The 17,361-nt window shown below is 53.4% G+C and overlaps 1 protein-coding gene across 1 annotated transcript in view; it reads right to left on the bottom strand.

Annotated features, from left to right (window-relative positions):
* Positions 1-17,121, bottom strand: part of RAB11FIP4 (RAB11 family interacting protein 4) — a 113,795-nt gene extending 96,674 nt beyond the window's left edge. Inside the window, exon 1 of the mRNA XM_060134455.1 lies at positions 16,953-17,121. Coding sequence (XP_059990438.1) covers positions 16,953-17,111 — 159 coding nt within the window. The 5' untranslated portion in view covers positions 17,112-17,121. The remainder of the gene's footprint in view (positions 1-16,952) is intronic.
* Between the last annotated feature and the right edge of the window lie 240 nt (positions 17,122-17,361).

Here is a 17,361-nt window from a genome sequence, read left to right as displayed (position 1 = left end):
CTGGGGATGGGCACCTGACCAGGCCTGGCCTGTCAGCGATTCCCCGCTTCCAAGCATAATTCTTTGCCTCAACTGGGAAAAGAGCAAACATCATTAAAACATTTAATAGATGTTGGGAAGACATGTGGTACAATGTACCATCTGGTCTTGGATAACATTCTAACAAAAGGAGAATGGGGCAAGGAGGGTGTGGTCTTTATTAACGCGCTGAAGATGATACACCTAAACCCAGGTACCAACATTACACTCAATGGTAGTAAGCAACGGTCACTCCATTTAAAAACCTAATAAGAAAGGGATGATGGGGGTCTGCTTCTGCCACCAACCCTTATACCTACTGGCTCCACCAACTAGTCCAGGACCAGAGCAGAGGGCAGGGAACAACCTCAGCCCTCCGGCCACTTCTGGCTGCCCGACACCAGCTCTGCAGTCATCTGTGCCCGGCAAGTTTCAGTCTGTCCATCCCCGTGCTGTGCTGCTGCTGTCTTGTCTCCCTGCCTTTGGAGGCTGGCGTCCTCCCCTGACCCCCAGTCAAGACGCACGACTACCTCTTGCCAGCCTCTTGCCTCTGCATTAGACCCCCTCCCGCAGCAACACCGGCCTCGGCAGCACTGCCTTTGGGACACTGTCTGTGAGAGCACCCAGGGCAGCTGCAGCTCAGGCACTTACCCTGGCCTGTTTTCCTTAACTTGCAACTTAGCCATCTGGCCAGCGTCCCAGCATGCCTCACTCCCGAGCCCTCCTAAGTCAGAGTCATGTCTCCAGTACCCACCCAGGTTCCAACTAGTTTTATTTAAAAAATTCTGTTTCATATTATACAATTTCCTTTTTAAAAATTTTTATTGAAATATGGTTGATTTACAACCAACTAGTTTTAGGTACTTCCCTGGTGGTCTAGTGGTTAAGACTCTGAGCTTCCACTGCAGGGGACGTGGGTTTGATCCCTGGTCAGGAAACTGAGATGCCACATGCCGCGTGGTGAGGCAAAAATAAATAAATAAAATAAATTTAAAAATAAAATAATAAAACAACCAACTAGTTTTAGAAATGCGTGTGAGTCCCATCTCAGAAGGAAAAGTTGGGACTTCCCTGGTGGCGCAGTGGTTAAGAATCTGCCTGCCAATGCAGGGGACATGGGTTCGAGCCCTGGTCCGAGAATATCCTCCATGCCGCAGAGCAGCTAAGCCCATGCACCACAACTACTGAGCCTGCGCTCTAGAGCCCGTGCACCCAACTACTGAGCCTACGCACTGCAACTACTGAAGCCCATGCGCCTAGAGCCCGTGCTCCGCAACAGGAGAAGCCACCGCAATGAGAAGCCCGCGCACCACAATGAAGAGTAGCCCCTGCTCGCCACAACTAGAGAAAGCCCCCGTGCAGCAACGAAGACCCAACTCAGCCAAAAATAAATAAATTAATTAATTAATAAAAAAGGAAAAGTCATTAGACTCATAAATATAAGAAAAGAAGACATAATGAAATTATTACTTTTTGAAGAGGACATGATTGCTTACCTAGAAAATCTCAAGAAATCAACCAGAAAAATGACAAGTAATAAGTGAGTTCATACCAGTGGGGAGATACGTGATAAATTTACAAAAATCAATTGCATTCCTATATGCTAGTGACATGCAGCTAGAAAAAAAAAATCAGTGGGAAAAAAGTTTCATTCTCAGTAGTAACCAAACACATTAAATACTAAACACTAGTTTAGCCTAATTGTAAGACATTTATTTTTAATGTTAATATTTTGTTCCTACTGGGAGAACTAAATATATAATAAAGATGGTAATACTCTCTAATTTAATAAGTTTAATGCAATACCAATTAAAGAACTTGAAAATGTGTTTACATACTTAAAAATCCATAAACGGTGAAGAATCAGAGAGAGCTTTTTTTTTTTAAAGGTAATGATGGCTGACTTTTATCAATTTTAAAATATACCAAGTAATAATGATCAAAATTTATAACGTTGCATTAAAAACAAGACCAAAAAAATCTTAGAGCGTCAAAAAGGAATAACGATGGTAATGCTAACACATGGGAAAGAAAAGAATCCACAAGTCCATAGCGACACTCAGGAAAGGTGGTGAAGGAAAGATCTTCTACACAGAACAACCTCTATCTCTAGAAGGAATGAAGGAAAAATCACCATTTTGCAACCACCAGTGTAATTTACGCGGGCAAGGAGCATCAAGGGATGCTAAAACCATTGTGTGAGAAGCTATTTGAGAACCAGATATTTACACTGTCTAAGGTACCATCCCGCAGACTACTTATTAACTATAAAGGGGAAAAAGTACCATTATACTGACGAGATCAAGCAGACGTGGGTTTAACCAACTGATCAAACTCAGCATCACCGATAATGGGACACACCGATATCATGTGACTCCTTATGTGATGCTCTGAGGAGTACATGCCATCACCTCTCCTTGCCAAAAGTGGGAGGAAACAATCAGACATAGCCAGGCGATGGGACAGCCTATAGGACAACCGGCCCAGGCTTGGCAGAAAATGTCAGTGTTGGTTTACAGAAGCAAAGAAAATCAGAGATGGTTCTAACTTCGAGGAGATGAAACAGGAAAATGGCAAACTAGATGCCATATGTGATCCTCGACTCGATCCTAGATCAAAACAAAAAGAAGCTAGGAAGGACATTTTGAGGACAACTGGGGGAATTTGAACATGGACTGAATGTTACATGACTGTCGAGTTAGCATTCAGTCTTAGGTGTGATGGTGACGCTTGTTCAGACAGGAGACTCTCCTCGTCCCTACACTCTGAAGTGCTCGTGGGGAAAATGTCAAGACGTCTTCATTTACTTAAAATGCTTCTGCAAAGCAACATTAAAGGAGACAGATGATAGATTATCAGTGGCAAAATGAAAGAGAGAAAAAGCAATTGTGACAAAGTGTTAACAGTGAATCTAGGTGAAGAGTATCTGGGTATTCATCACATCCTTCTTTCAACTTTTCTGTTCGAACATTTTCAAAATAAAGCATGAGAAAAAAATAGAAAGAAAGAATCAGCGTAATTCAGTTCTAGTTTAGAAATAAATTCAAACTATGAATAGAACCAAATGTTGGATGAACCTCATAATAAATTCCAAATGGGTAAAAGTCGAATATTTTTACAAATTGGGGGTTTTAACAAAATAGCTTATTTATTCTTGCTAGAGATGGGAAATAAGTTCCTAACTACTAAAAAGTGATCAATATAATTAGAAATAATGCAGATATGATATAACTGGAAAAAGAAATATTCAAATGTAGAACTTTTGAGTAATAAAATGTAATCCAGGACTTCTCTGGTGGCGCAGTGGTTAAGAATCCGCCTGCCAATGCAGGGGACACAGGTTTGAGCCCTGGTCCGGGAAGATCCCACATGCCGCGGAGCAACGAGGCCCGTGTGCCACAGCTACTGAGCCTGCGCTCTAGAGCCCGCGAGCCACAACTACTGAAGCCCACGCGCTAGAGCCCGAGCTCCGCAACGGGAGAGGCGACTGCAATGAGAAGCCCGTGCACCGCAACAAAGAGCAGCCCCCGCTCACCGCAACTGGAGAAAGGCCACGCGCAGCAACGAAGACCCAAAGCTGACGAAAATAAATAAATAAATTTATAAATAAATTTATAAAAAAATAAAATTATAAAGATCAAAATAAAAATTCCCCTTGATAAGCGCTCAACAGAGGTGGACATAACAGTTTATGCAGAAGGAAATACCAAGAATAAACAGCAACATGGAAAAAATGTGGTCTCGTTAGCAATTAAAAATGAAAATTTAAACAAGTTTGAAATACTATTATACACTCATTAAACTGGAGAAACAAGTCTGAAATAATACTCAGCGTAGATGGGAGAAGCGGGCATCCTCATGCTTCGGACAAGGTCAGATATCCGGCCAAACAGGAGGCAGGAGGGAGAAAGGGGAGGAGACTGAAGGAGAAACAAAGACCATCCGCGGCCCCAGAAGGCGCGGCCAGAAGCCCAAAATGGCTGTGTCCACACGAGCGGGCAAACAGGCTCTCGATTCCACCCACTCAGTGTCTAGAACACGGGAGCAGGTGCCCCCTAGCAGTGCCCACTTGGGGTCAGGGGTTTTGAGAAACCCACACCAGAAGCCAGTCCTCTGGCTGGCAGCCAAGCACTGGGCCGGGAAGAGGCCAAGCGGGCTGGGACCCAGGGGATGGTCGGTGGTACTGAGGGAGGTCCAGCCCAGCGTGCAGTGCAGGCTTGGGGGTGCCCAGGATCCTTCCCTCCTCACCCGCCACGTCCACTCTTTGGAAGCACTGCTGTCTTTGGGCTCCACCCCGCCCGTACCAGCTCAGGGGCTGGGCCCCGCAGAGGCTGCTGGCGAGCCAGGGGTTGACGGGCCCGCCCAGGTTCCCCTCCAGGTGTACCCGGCAGAATGGAACGCAGTGGAGACATTAGTAGTGACGGATGGGATGGTCAATCTTGGACCAGGTTTAAGCAGAGAGGTGACATGGCTCTGTCTGGGACTCAGACACAGGAAATATCATTAGACGGAAAGAGCCAAAAGAGCTCATATACACTGGTCACGACCGCATGTGGGTGACCGCTAAGGACAGGACATAGATTTTGAGGTCTAAAAATACAGCTTAACGCTAGTTCGCTTTCCTGTCCTCTAGAGTTGTTTATAAAATGACAACAATATTTGGAACTTTTTTGTTTTAAAAATAAAGAGCAGCTGCTCTCGGGAGGACTCCTGAGAGGGAGGGCAGGCCGGGGAGCCCCAGGGGCTGCCCAGGTGTGTGAGCGCCCTGGAGATGGCACGTACCCGCACCTGGGCTCGGGCCCCATCACCCAGTGACCTAGGTGGGGTCACAAAGGACTCATGAAAGGACGCTCTGTCCTGTTTGTCCCAGCTCCGTGCTGTGAGGTCCTGCAGACGGCCCGGCAGCCGCCCTCTGACCCTCCCCTTCCCTCCAGCAGCTCAAACGCCCCTCTCCTTGTCCCTGGACCGGAGCAGAGGCCTCCCAGCTCGGCCTGCTTTCCCCCGCCCCACATGATTCCAGATGGGTTTGTCTAACACACAACAGAGACATGTCACCCTCAGCTTCAACCTTCGGGATGAAATCCACCCTGTCCTCTCCACTGTGCCTCCACCTGCCTGGTCAGCCCCTCCCCTCTCTCACCTGTCCGCCTCCTGCCAGGTATGCTTCTCCCCTGGCACAGCCATCCTTCCCTTCTGCCCTGGTGGACCCTGGTGTTCAAGACTCAGGCCTGGCATCACCTCTGGGAAGGCTTTTCCATCTCCGGGCAGAGCGAATCTGCTGTCTTCACACCCCACTACACCTAAACGGGCCTCCAGCCCTGCCCTTCTCACAGGTGGACCAAGGTTTCTATCTTAGGGGCCCCTCCCACGCAGAAGCGAGCTCCCTCAGGGGAGGAGTCCTAACCTCTCCCTCTGCGTATCCTCTCACACTGTCACTGAGGAGGACCCTATGGGGCCTTCCCAGGACAGACCACCCCCATGTCCTCACCTGCTTCTTACTTGTAGAAAAACTTGAGCCTCCGAGGCTTTCCCCGGGTTTCAAAGAGCACACTTAGCAGAGAAGTGGGAGAAGGCAGAAACAAAGGAAAACAGTCAAGCCAGACAAAATAACAATAATTTAGCCACTAAACACAGTCAAGGGCCTTTAGTTCCTCCTCAAGGGCTAGAGAGAATATTCTGAGCCATGGCCTTGGGCTATTATGCAGATACCGAAACCCCACCAAGAGGAAGAAGTTAAGCGCATGCTGACCACGAGCATGTAGACCCCAGACCAGCTGGACCCAGAAGGCTGATGACGTTGACTCCTGATGACCTCACCACCAACCAATCAGAAGAATGTCCACGAGCTGATCTTGTCCCCTGCCACTCCCTCCCTCACTCTGTCTTTAAAAACCTTTCCCTGAAAACCACTGGGGAGTTCAGGCCTTCTGAGCGTTAGCTGCCCGGACTCCAGCCTTGGTGCCTGCAGTAAATGCCGCACTTTCCTTCACCACAACCCGGTGTCAGTAGATTGGCTTTACGGAGATCGGGCGAGTGGACCCAAGTTTGGTTTGACAGCACCAGACTTGACACAGAGCAGGTGCTCAAAGAGATCTGTAAAAGAATGGAAATGGAGAGCCCACCCAGAAAACCTAGAGTCAGTGGCGGTTAACAGTCACATTAGCAAACACATGTGGCTAACATTATCCCCACTTTATAGATGAGGAGACTGAGGCACAGAGAGGTTAAGTAACTTCTCAGGGTCACGCAGCTAGAAAGTGGCAGAGCCGGGTCTCAAACCAGGTGAGCCTGATGCCAGGGCCCCGGCTCCCAAGCTCTTCTCTGTAGCACAGAGAGAAAGTTAAAGCTGACCTGGCCTGAACAGAGACACTGGAGGGAGGTGGAGGAGATGGGGAGCACGAGGGGTCAAGGCCAGCTGGGGCCACAGGGCCTCTGTGGCTGGGAGGAGACAGCAGCACCAGCCTAGAAGATGGAGGAGCCCTGAGAACGTGGACTGGGTGCTGGCGGGGTGTCCGGATTGAGAGTCCGGGCCCTGCCCCTGCTACAAACCCATCTGGGACTGCAGAGGATTGCGGAAGGGCGCCAGGCAGGAAACCGGAGCAGCCAGAGAAATGCTGGCCTCCTGGGGCTCTTAATCACCATTTGCACAGGAAGTGGTGGCGATGCATAATTCAGGGCGTGGTTGCAGGCAGCCTCCCTCTGCTCTGAAAAGTCAGCTCCTGCTGCCCCCTGCCACCTTCCACAGCATCTTCTGGGTGGCACACTGCCCGCAGCCCCACCTACAGGCAGTGCCTGCCCACCCTGCAGATTCCAAATCTACTTCTACTTACAGCCCCTGTCTGGCGCTGCTCCACCCCTGGAAGCCAGACCACCCCAGATTTAGAAAACTAGAGGAAGCCTCGGATTGGAAGTTTCTATGTCAAATTTCTGAAACTCAGATCTGATCATTTTCCCCCCTCCCCTGACACTGGAACCTGGAACCCTCCAACGGCAGGCAGCTAAGGAGGCAGCTTTAGAATCGGACAGACCTGGGTTCACATCCCAGCTCCTCCAGTTACTGTGGGACCCTGGACAACTCCCATCACCTCTCAGATTCTCAGGGCTACTGCGAGGATGAAGGGAATAAGAAACACGAAGGCAGTCTACACCAATCCTTCCCTCACCTCCGCTGTCCACAGAGCCACCAGTGGCCACAGGAGAAATTCTGGCCCTTGAACAGGGAGGTCAGGCCTGGAAAAGTACCAGGTGGAGGAAAGGGGCCAGAGGTGCACTCCTGGGGCTGAGAGCAGCAGGGGGTGGCAACAGGGGTCATGGAGTAGGTGGGCTGCAGAGACCATGCCAACAGGCGTCATGGCCGGCCTTAATGTATTATCTCCTTTCCTCAAAACAGTCCCACAAATAGGGGTTCTGACCACCATTTTACAGAGAAGGAAACTGACGTCCATCCATCATAAGCACCTTTTAAATAACCTGGGCTTTCTCTTTTTTCAGAAAGGCTTCAGCCCTTGCCAGACCCAATGGCCTGTGTGGGAAGTGAGAAATCATAAAAACAGCTAACTCCAGTGAGGGTAGGCAGGTGCTGGTGTATTGCTGCCTGTCCAGAACTCATCTGAGCCAGTCTCACAGCCCCAGCCCCTGAGCCCTCCCTAAGGTCCCTGAGGTCACCAGCTGACCCCTTGCTCCAGCCTGAGCTCTCACCCTCCTGCCCTTCCTGTGCCTTCACCATGTGGAGCCACTTGTCACTCCCTGAAAATGCCAGTCCCCATCCCTGGATCTGGGCTTAGGCTTTGCACATGTAGATATTCAATAAATGCTGGGTGGTGGATGGACAGATGGGGAGCCTGGGGATGCTGGTGGAAGGGTGCGTGAACAGATGGATGGACCAACGGATGGATGGGTAATGAATGGATAAGTAGATGGGTTGATGGCTGGGTGGATGGATGGATGGATGGATGGATGGGCAGGTAGATAGATGGCTGGGTTGATGGCTGGGTGGATGGATGGATGGATGGATGGATGGATGGATGGGTGGATGGGCAGGTAGATGGTTGGATGGAGGGGATGATGAATGTGTAGACAGATGGATAAGTGAATGTATAAATGGATGCATTATTGAATGGGCAGGTAGGTAGTTGCATGGATGGGTAGAGGGAATGAAGAGCAGCAGTTCTAGGAGAGAGACCTTAGTTCACTGTATGAAAGAGGACTCACCAGAGCCTTGTCAAGATGGAACGGCCTTGCCTCGGCAGGCAGTGAGTCCCCATCTCTTGGCAGGGCTGTTCTGGAGCAACACGAGCACTGAATGGACCTCTACTCCCCTTTCGGTTCTTGTTTTCGTGTAAATCAACCCTTTGACTACCCTGTCCAGGCACTAGCCTCAGACTTGGGATCTCTCCTGGGGACAGTGCCCACTAGAGCCTATGTGCAATGAACAAACGCTTCTGGAGGAAGCTGGCGATCTTCTCTGAGTTCTGTGCCACAGCAAGCGAGGTGTGGGTCAGACTCAAGGTCTCAGGTCTAGAGGGAACTTAGAGGTCCTTACAGCTACAGTTTGGGCTGTGGCGACCAGGAGGCCCACTCTCCTCTTGATCACAGTGGTGTACACACTTCTGGATTCTGAGCTGCTTTGCTCTCCCTGTCCCCAAGAGCGTGCAACTATGGACCCCAAGAGTGGTGGTCTGCAAAGAACTGGTGGCCCTAAGCTATGGCTCCTGGGGGGCCTCCAAGAATCAGAAGATGCTGGAAATGCAGGAGACAGGGAGGGGCAGAAGGGTGCAAAGAGTCCAAGTCTAGTTGGGGGGGTGGCTCCAACCTATCCACTGGAGAGGGCCAGTGGTCATACCAGCAGCACATTCAGGCAGTGAATTACGGCTCTAGCCAGTTCTTACTCTGTGAGAGGAGGAGGCAAGGGCAGCTCTCAGACTGAGAGGCTGGGCAGACGGGCAGTCAGCATCCCAAGACGGGTAGCATCTTGCCTAGAAGATGCCTCTGGTCTGGAAGATGAGATGCCCCAAGCCAGTCCAGCTGAGTCCTTGGACCCCCAAACTCAAGCCTGGCTTTTAAAGGGGGCTGAATCCCACCGTATCAGGTTCTGTGTTCTTCCCTCATTTCTCTGTCATGGGCAGGGAGACCTAAGGGCCAGGGTAGAAGGAGGCAAGGGTCTGCCCGGAGGAGCAGGGCTGAGGCGCGTTCCTGGGATCTGTCCACTGCCGGCTCCACAGCCCCACTGGGACGCCAGGTGCATCTCAGGTTTCACAGGCCACCGTGGAACTCCTTGACTCCTTGCCCAACCTGCCTCCTGCCTCAGTCTTCCCCATCCAGCAAATGGCAGCCTCTGAGTTCTCCAAATTCTCTCCTTTCACACCCACTTCCAATGGGCTCTAGTTATCCAAAGCCAGCCGCGTCTCCGCAGCTGCACCCCTGCTCTGCCTCCAGCAAGTCTCACCTGCATGGAGTGACAGCCTCCCCACTGGTCTTCCTGCCCAGCCCCTGCCCTCTCCCTTAAGTCCTCTTGCCATACCTCTAACCCCCAGGCCCCCTCCTGCCTCTGCCCGGATCAGTTGCCCCCAGATCTCTGCAAGGCACAGCCCCCCACTTCATTCCAGGCCCTACTTCAATGTTCATCTATGACAGAGAGGCCATCCGTGGTCATTCTAAGGGCAAAAATCTTTTTGTCTCAGTATTTTCTGTTTCTTCCTAGTCCTGTACCTTCCTCCACCCAACAGTAATTGTCGTTCCTTTTGTCAGTTTCTTTTCCAGCCCCTCCCCCATGGAAGCTCCGGGCCACTCCTGATTCCCAGAGCCTGGAAGAGTTTTGGCATAGAGTAGGTATGCAAGATATTAATCGAAAAAAAACCTTTTTAAATCCTGGAAACAGGGCTTCCCTGGTGGGGCAGTGGTTGAGAGTCCGCCTGCCGATGCAGGGGACGCAGGTTCGTGCCCCGGTACGGGAAGATCCCACATCCCACATGCCGCGGAGCGGCTGGGCCCGTGAGCCATGGCCGCTGAGCCTGCGCGTCCGGAGCCTGTGCTCCGCAACGGGAGAGGCCACAACAGTGAGAGGCCTGCGTACCAACAACAACAACAACAAAAATCCTGGAAACATGTATTAAGACAACCACCAACCACCAAGGCAAAAGGTATTTCCATTAAGGCTGCTCTAAAAATTTCAGGGCATTCACCCAATCGTGTGAGGTCGGGGGAGGACAGCAGTTCACCCAGGCATGACATTCACTGTTTCCAGGCCAGAGGGCATTTCCCCTCCATCCCACCCCAGATCTGGTTCACCCAGCTCTAACTGTCCACCGCAGCCAGCTGTCAGCCTCCCCTTCTGTGCTCCACCTCGGGGGACTGCTCTAGGCCCCGGTGTGGGGACGGCCGTGGGGTGGGCCAAAGGGATCGCTGCAGCACAAGGCAAAGGAGCAGCCCCTCTCCACCCTACGAGCCCCGACTCACCCACACATAGTCCAGGGCTGGGGCAGAGCCCCCCTCCCAAACCCCTACAAATGGACCCGTGGACACGGGTGCTCGGGGTGGGGCACCTGGGTGGGACCCGCCAGGCACTTGGTGGCTGCGTCAGCCCCCAATCCGCACTGCCCCCTCAGGCTGTGGCAGTGGAGCCCTGGCCCACGGAAGGAGGAGCGGGTCCTCAGCCACCCATGCACCACCCAGCAGGGTCCTGGGTTCCCCGTGCGTGGGAATCCGGAGGTGCAGCCTCCCTCCTGGCTCTGCCTCCTCAGCCGCCAGCCACAGGGAAGGCACTCCTCCCTCTGCCCCGCTCCCACACCTCCCCATCTCCCTTCTCCTTCTTCGCTCCTCTGCTTCTCTTCCAGGTGCAGGGGAAAGCTCCCGGGCCTCAGAGTCAAGGCTGGATCCGACAGCCGCTCCGCCTGCCCAGCCTGGTGACCCTTCACCATCCCCCTGGGAAGAGGGGTAAGTTCTTCTTCACAGGGGGAATGGCCGATACCCATGCTGGGGCTTGTCTAGGCTTTGAGAGTCTCCACCCACCGCAACAGGGCCGAGGGCGTGTCCTGCTGTTTGGAAGGCCTGATTCTACCCCACTTCTCCATTCAGATCTCAACAAGGGAGGCACGGGCCGCACCGCCCTCCACCAAGCCCTCCACGACCTGGAGCTTCTTCCTGCTCTACATCCCGGTATCTTGGGAGTGAAGCTATAGCCCAGAGAGGTTTTGCCACATGGATTCAGGCTGTGTCAAGACTGCCTGACAAGATGGACCAGTCCCCCTGGACGCTCTTCTCACGCCCCTCCTCCCAGCACAGCCAAAGTGCGCTAAGAGCACTGGGCATCCTACCTGGGGCTTGGCCCCTCCCAGCCCGCCCCCGGAGCCTGGTGCCTCGCGAGGGACCGCAGCCTCAACCTGGCTTCCACAGTGACCTCCAAGCTCAGGGGCACCGGCTGCACCCGGGTGAGGCACAAACACAGGAAAGAGAAGGTCTTTCTGGGCCCCACTCCTGTCCTGCTCCCCACTCATGGGTCACAGGCACCCCGACCTTTCCTTCGAGGCTCGGAGAACCTGGGCCTTCCTTCTGTTTCGCCAGCTCTGTCATCCCCACCATGTCCCCATTAGGGTGGGGCACTTAGAGGGGGCCTGTTCTCCAAAAGAGCCTTAGATTCTTCCCTCCAGGAGTGGCGTGTTGGGCTCTGCAGGCCTTTTGGACCCCTGTCGGTCCTGCACCCGCTGCCACTGCCCAGGTCAGGACCCTCTTCCTCTCAGGCCAACTGTCACATTCCCCTCCTGGATCCAGCCCCTGTTCTCAAGCACACCTCTGACCCTGCTGCCTGGACCTTCCCACCAGCCACAGGGAACGGCTGAGGCTTTCCTGATCTGGCCCCGCCCTCCCCTCAAGTCCCTCCTCCTATCACCTCCCACCTCCAGCCACAGATGTAGGGATACAACTGCTTCTTCCCCAGCATCCTGTCCCCTCCTCTCCTGAGCAGACCCAGCTTTACTTCAGGGCTCTCCCTCCCCTGGCAGCCCCAGGACTGTCTCCTGATAAGTCTCGGCCCACCTAGAACCCCAACCCCTTTGCCGGTTCAGACACTCAGGCTGAAGCCAGCCAGCACCAGCATCTCCCTTGCGGCAGTCCTTCGTCCAGAGGGGACTTGGGGACTAAGGGAGCCCAGTCTGACCCCTTATTTCATCTCCTGCTCAATATGAACAAGGAGGCACGATGCCCCAGTTGCTTCCGGCACCTGCAAAGAAGCGGGGAAGTTATAGACTAGTCCCAGGTGGGCTAAAGCTGCGTCACTGCCCCCAAATAATTACCACCACGCTTCCCAGCAGGAAGGACTGGCCACTGCTCAGAGGAGAGGGTACTGGTTAACAAATGGCAGAGACACCACTCAACTACTTTTGAGTCCATTCTTCTAGCAAGAAGGATGGTTTTCAAACTGGAAAAGGGAGAAGAATATATTTACCAGGGATGTGGCCCAAGGTATCTCTGGCGCTCCCAATGCCTTCCACTCACAGATGCGGGAGGGCTGGAAGCTCAGAGCTGACAAGGAGGGTGGGCCGAGAACACCAGGGACTGTTCGCAGATCTGGACCTCAACCCCCAAGAACGCCCCAGCCTAGAACAGCCTCTCAAAGATGCTCACAAATGTTTACCAAAAACACCAATAGTAAGAGCAGCAGCAATTCTGATAGCGGGCCTACCCCGTCCCGATACTGAACACTTTACGTGTATTAACGTGTTCAAGCCCCACAATAACGCTATGGAATGAGAACTGTTATCACCCCCATTCTATGGATGAGTAAACAAAGCCCTAGAGAGGTTAGACACGAAAGCAAGCTATCAGAGGTCAACACGGGTTCAGGGCCCTGGGCCATCATTTCTCGTCCTCGTCACAGTGGTCTTGCTCCTACTTATTACAGACTTTCAGGGCTGGGACAGCGCCCTCACGTTCTTTGAAACGTCAACCTGTGTTCTCACACACGACTCATGTTTTCATCGAATTTCCTTGTCTTCTCTTTTCTACTATGATTCCCAAGTCAATAAATTAGGGGAATATCGGAGGCCAACCTGATACATACATAACATTATTATTTTTTTTTTTGTGGTACGCGGGCCTCTCACTGTGTGGCCTCTCCCGTTGCGGAGCACAGGCTCAGCGGCCATGGCTCACGGGCCCAGCCGCTCCGCGGTATGTGGGATCTTCCCGGACCGGTGCACGAACCCGTGTCCCCTGCATCGGCAGGCGGACTCTCAACCACTGCGCCACCAGGGAAGCCCCATAACATTATTATTAACTGGAGTCTGTACTTTATTCAGACTTCCTTAGTCTTTGCCTGATGTCCTCTTCTTGTTCCAGGACCCCACCCAGGACACCACATTACATTTAGTTGTCACGTCTCCTTAGGCGTCACTTGGCCAGGACAGTTTCTCAGACTTCCCTTGGTTTTGATGACCTGGACAAAGGTGAGGAGCACTAAGCAGGTGTTTTGTAGAATAATGTCCCTCTGCTGAGATTTTTGTGATGTTTTCTCATGACTGGACGGGGGTGATGGGTCTGGGTGGGGGATCACAGTGGTAAGGTGCCTCTCCCATCACATCGTATGAAGGGTACATACTACCTACCTGACTTATCACTGCTGTTGTTGATCCTGGTGACCCGGCTGAGGCAGTGCGTGTCAGGCTTCTCCACCGTAAAGCTGCCCTTCCCCCCTTTCCACAGTGTCCTCTTTAGAAGGTAGTCATATGCATACGTGACGCTTACAGGGTGGGGGGTTATGCTGCACCTCCTTGGTAGGGAATTATCTACATAAATTAATTTGTTCTGTATGGGAGACTCTCCTAGTATTTATTTATTAATATTAAATCATTTATTGATATTAGTGTGGCCTCATGGATATTTGTTTTACACTTTGCAACCTAGTATATTTTGATTTTTGCAAAGCATTTGATTCTGGTGTCCCTGGCATTCTGGGTGTAGTTGATAAAATATGGATAATCAGCTCTGATAAATTCACTGAATTCCGTATCTAATGAATGAGAGTTCTCCACCCTAGAGCACTGGCAGCGGGTACGGGGTGGGAAATCAAGGTCTCTATGTGATTTTTAAACAAATGAGATAGAAACTGCCAGAAAACGTAGCATTTTGAAGGGGAAATGACATCCCTGTTCTGCAGTGCATGTGTGAATTTGGTGTGCAGCGAGCAGGGCTGAAAAATGTATTTCCGTGGGTCTCGGTCAGTAACACAGTGTGAACAGAACCACCCCTACGAGGCTCTGTCCGTGGTCCTGCCCTGGGTTTACACCAGCCTGGCAGATTGAGACATAAAGCACCCACTTCTCCAGCCTGAAGGCAGCACAGCATCAGAGTGACAAAGGTAGGATTGTAAATTCTCTCTATTGTCTGTTACAATGGGAGGAAATGAACAAGATGAAATTTAACAGGGATAAGGTCCAAGTTACAGGTTTAGATTTAAGAAAGTACTGACAGACAACAGGCCTGATCTCTTCAACAAGTCAGGGTTATTCAAATTAAAAAAAAAAAAAAAAAGCATTGCATTAAAGTAAGAGATCAGAATAACCGGATGCATTGCACAGTTCTGGCGAGGAAACTGGTTTGAACAAAACAGCAAAGATTGATGTTTTGGGGCCAAATAGAGAAATCTGGATAAGGTGTACATGTTAAATGAGATGAGAATTTATTGAAGCAGGAAAGTGCTGATCATTTACTGGAAAAAAATCAGGTTACAAGACAGTATGCACAGCATGACCTCATTTTATGGAGAAAATCTACATACAAGCATAGAAACAGCTCTGGAAGGATGTGCCCAAGGTGTCACAGGTAGGCTCCCTGGGAGATGGGAACATATTTTATTTTTGCTTGTCCATATTTCTAACTTCTCGCAGAGCATATAAACTGATTCTGTAATGATATAAGATTATGCTTTAAAAAGAAAACTCACTGACCCTCCTCCAGGATGGAGGGGAATCTTGGCAGAGGCTGCTAAGAAAGATCCCTGGGGGTTTCAGTGGCCAGAAACTTAACAAGAGTGCACCGCTCCAAAGGCACCTCGCCCTGAGCCACCTGTGTGCGTGAGACGTGTTGGGGCCGGAACAGTCCTGGAGTCTCCTGGTCCAGCCCCTCCATGTCATTACTAGGAGAACTCCGTCACACAATTAGTCGATGGTGGCTTCAGGGCTGGAAGCCAGAGGTTTGGTCCCTGCCAGATTGTATGGAAATGGTCTGGGGCTTCAAGAACAGGGGCTATTTGGCCTGGAGAAGGGAGGATGGTAGGAAGTGAGTGGGAAGGGGACAGGAGCGCTGTTTTCAAATATTTAAAGGCTGCCACGTAGAAGAGAGACCCACGTGGGTCCCCGTCCAGAACCACGATGACTAAGTGACAAGCAGGTTTGGCTCCAGTGTGTATGAGGAAGAAGCTCTAAGAAGAGGAGCTGTCCAGATCAGGGATAAGGCTGGGGCTTGTTAGGGGCTCACCACTGAGCCCACGTGGCCTCCTGCCAGAGCCTGCTGGGAAGCTCTTCCCACCAGTGAGACTGCGGTTCTGGAACTCCAGTTCCAGCCAGAGCCAGATTTCTCCCCTGCAGCCTGTGTCCTGAGAGGAAAGACTGGGGCTCTCCCCAGGCTTGGGCTCTGCTCAGCCTGCCTCGATGAGGGGAGGGGCTTGACCAGCCTTTGGGAAGAAGGACCGGCCGGCTGCAGGAAACGGTCCTGAACCAATCCCAGCAGAGGGAGAGGGTGGGCTCCAAAGGGGCTGTAGCAGTGAGCCTCCTGGGATGGGGTACCTGAGTTCTCGAACTTGACACTTGCCTCACCCTCCTTCACTTACTGGTCTCAGGGACTCCCAGGTCCCAGCCATGCCCAACGGCCATGCAGAGATGATTACCTATCATCTCCCCCTTGCCAGGTGACAGGGAAGCATGGATCCAACCCAGGCATGCCTTGGCTTCTCTTATGTTCTGAAATGCTAGGCCCCAGCTGTCCCCAGAACAGAATGCCAGCCAGTGTCCATGCAGAGCCTGAGGCCTCAGGTGGCCTTGGAAACTCACTACTCAGGGCTTCGTCTCCTGACGATTTCAGAATGGGCAGTAGCAGAAGGGTGGGGATGCTCTCCCGCCAGGTGGGTGCCTTGCCGTACCCCCTCCCCCAGACATAGCCACCTGTCCCTGTGCCCATGGCATGAGAGTACACCTGTCTCTGCCCACCCCACTGGCAGCACCCACCCTCCGATCCCAGCTCTGCTAACAACCAACACCGTTCCTACTTTCCCTAAATCGACGCGGCCCGCCCTCCCCCCCCCACCCCTTGCTGCAAATACTGCTCAGCTGCCGCTCCCCAGCTTGGCTCTGGGAGGCCTGCCGCAGCCGACACAGCCAGCTGCCAGCCAGGCCTGCCCATGGGAGCCCGCATGGGGGGTCATCGGGCGCTGGGCCGAGAATCCAGGAAGGTCGCAAGCAGACACCTTCCGCTGTGTTCTAGGTCGGCTGGGTGCAGTCAAGGAGCCGAGACAGCAGAGCGCCCCTAGTTGTCCTCTCGCTCCCTCGGCCAGGCCCAGTGGGGCGCGTGCCTCCCTCCCCCACCCCACCCCGCACGGCGTCCTGGCATTCCCGCACACAGACCTCTGCGTCTCGGTCTCCGCAGGGTAGGAAGGGACGGGGGTCCCGGGACCAGGATCTGACGGCTCCTTCCCCCCACCCCCCAAACCCCGAGTGGGCTGCAGAGCGGTCAGAAGGGCCCGCAAGGGCCCGGGGTAGGGAAGATAGGCAGAGAAGTCCCCACCCCGGGCGTGATGCGTGACTCTCGCAGCGCCGGCGCTAATGGTGGAAAGCGAGGGTCCGACAGGGCGGGGATGCCCGGGGGCTCGGCCGAGAGCGGGCCGGTGAAACGGCGGGAAAGCCGGGGTGGGGGATTGGAGCGCGGACGCCCTCGCCGCGGGCCCTTACCTCCTCGCCTTGGCCGAAGCGCAGTCCGAGCGCCGCGACGCGCTCCACGCGCAGGAAGCCGTCGGGGTCGCGGCCGCACACCTCGAACACCTCGCGCAGGCGGCGCACCGAGCGCAGCAGAGCCGCGGGGGCGCCTGCCCAGCCCGCGCCGCCCGCCATCCGGCCCGGCCCCGCGGCTAGCCCGAGCCCCGCGCCCGCCGCGCCCGCCCGCCCCGCGCCGCCGCCGCCGCCGCCGCCGCCGCCATCGCCGCGCGCCCTCCGCCCGGCGCTGCGACGCGCAGCCTCCGCCCGGTGGCGGCGGCGGCCGAGCCGTGTCAGCAGCGGCGCCGCAGCCCCGCGGCTCGGGGCGGGCGGGGGAGGGGGAGGCTGCAGACAAAAGAGGCCGCGCGCCCCCGAGGGCGGCCGCCCT

This window comes from Lagenorhynchus albirostris, chromosome 20 (assembly GCF_949774975.1).
Source record: "Lagenorhynchus albirostris chromosome 20, mLagAlb1.1, whole genome shotgun sequence".
Lineage (NCBI taxonomy): Eukaryota > Metazoa > Chordata > Mammalia > Artiodactyla > Delphinidae > Lagenorhynchus > Lagenorhynchus albirostris.
The sequence above is the reverse complement of the archived record's forward strand: the minus strand, read 5'-3'. Positions and strand labels throughout refer to the sequence as shown.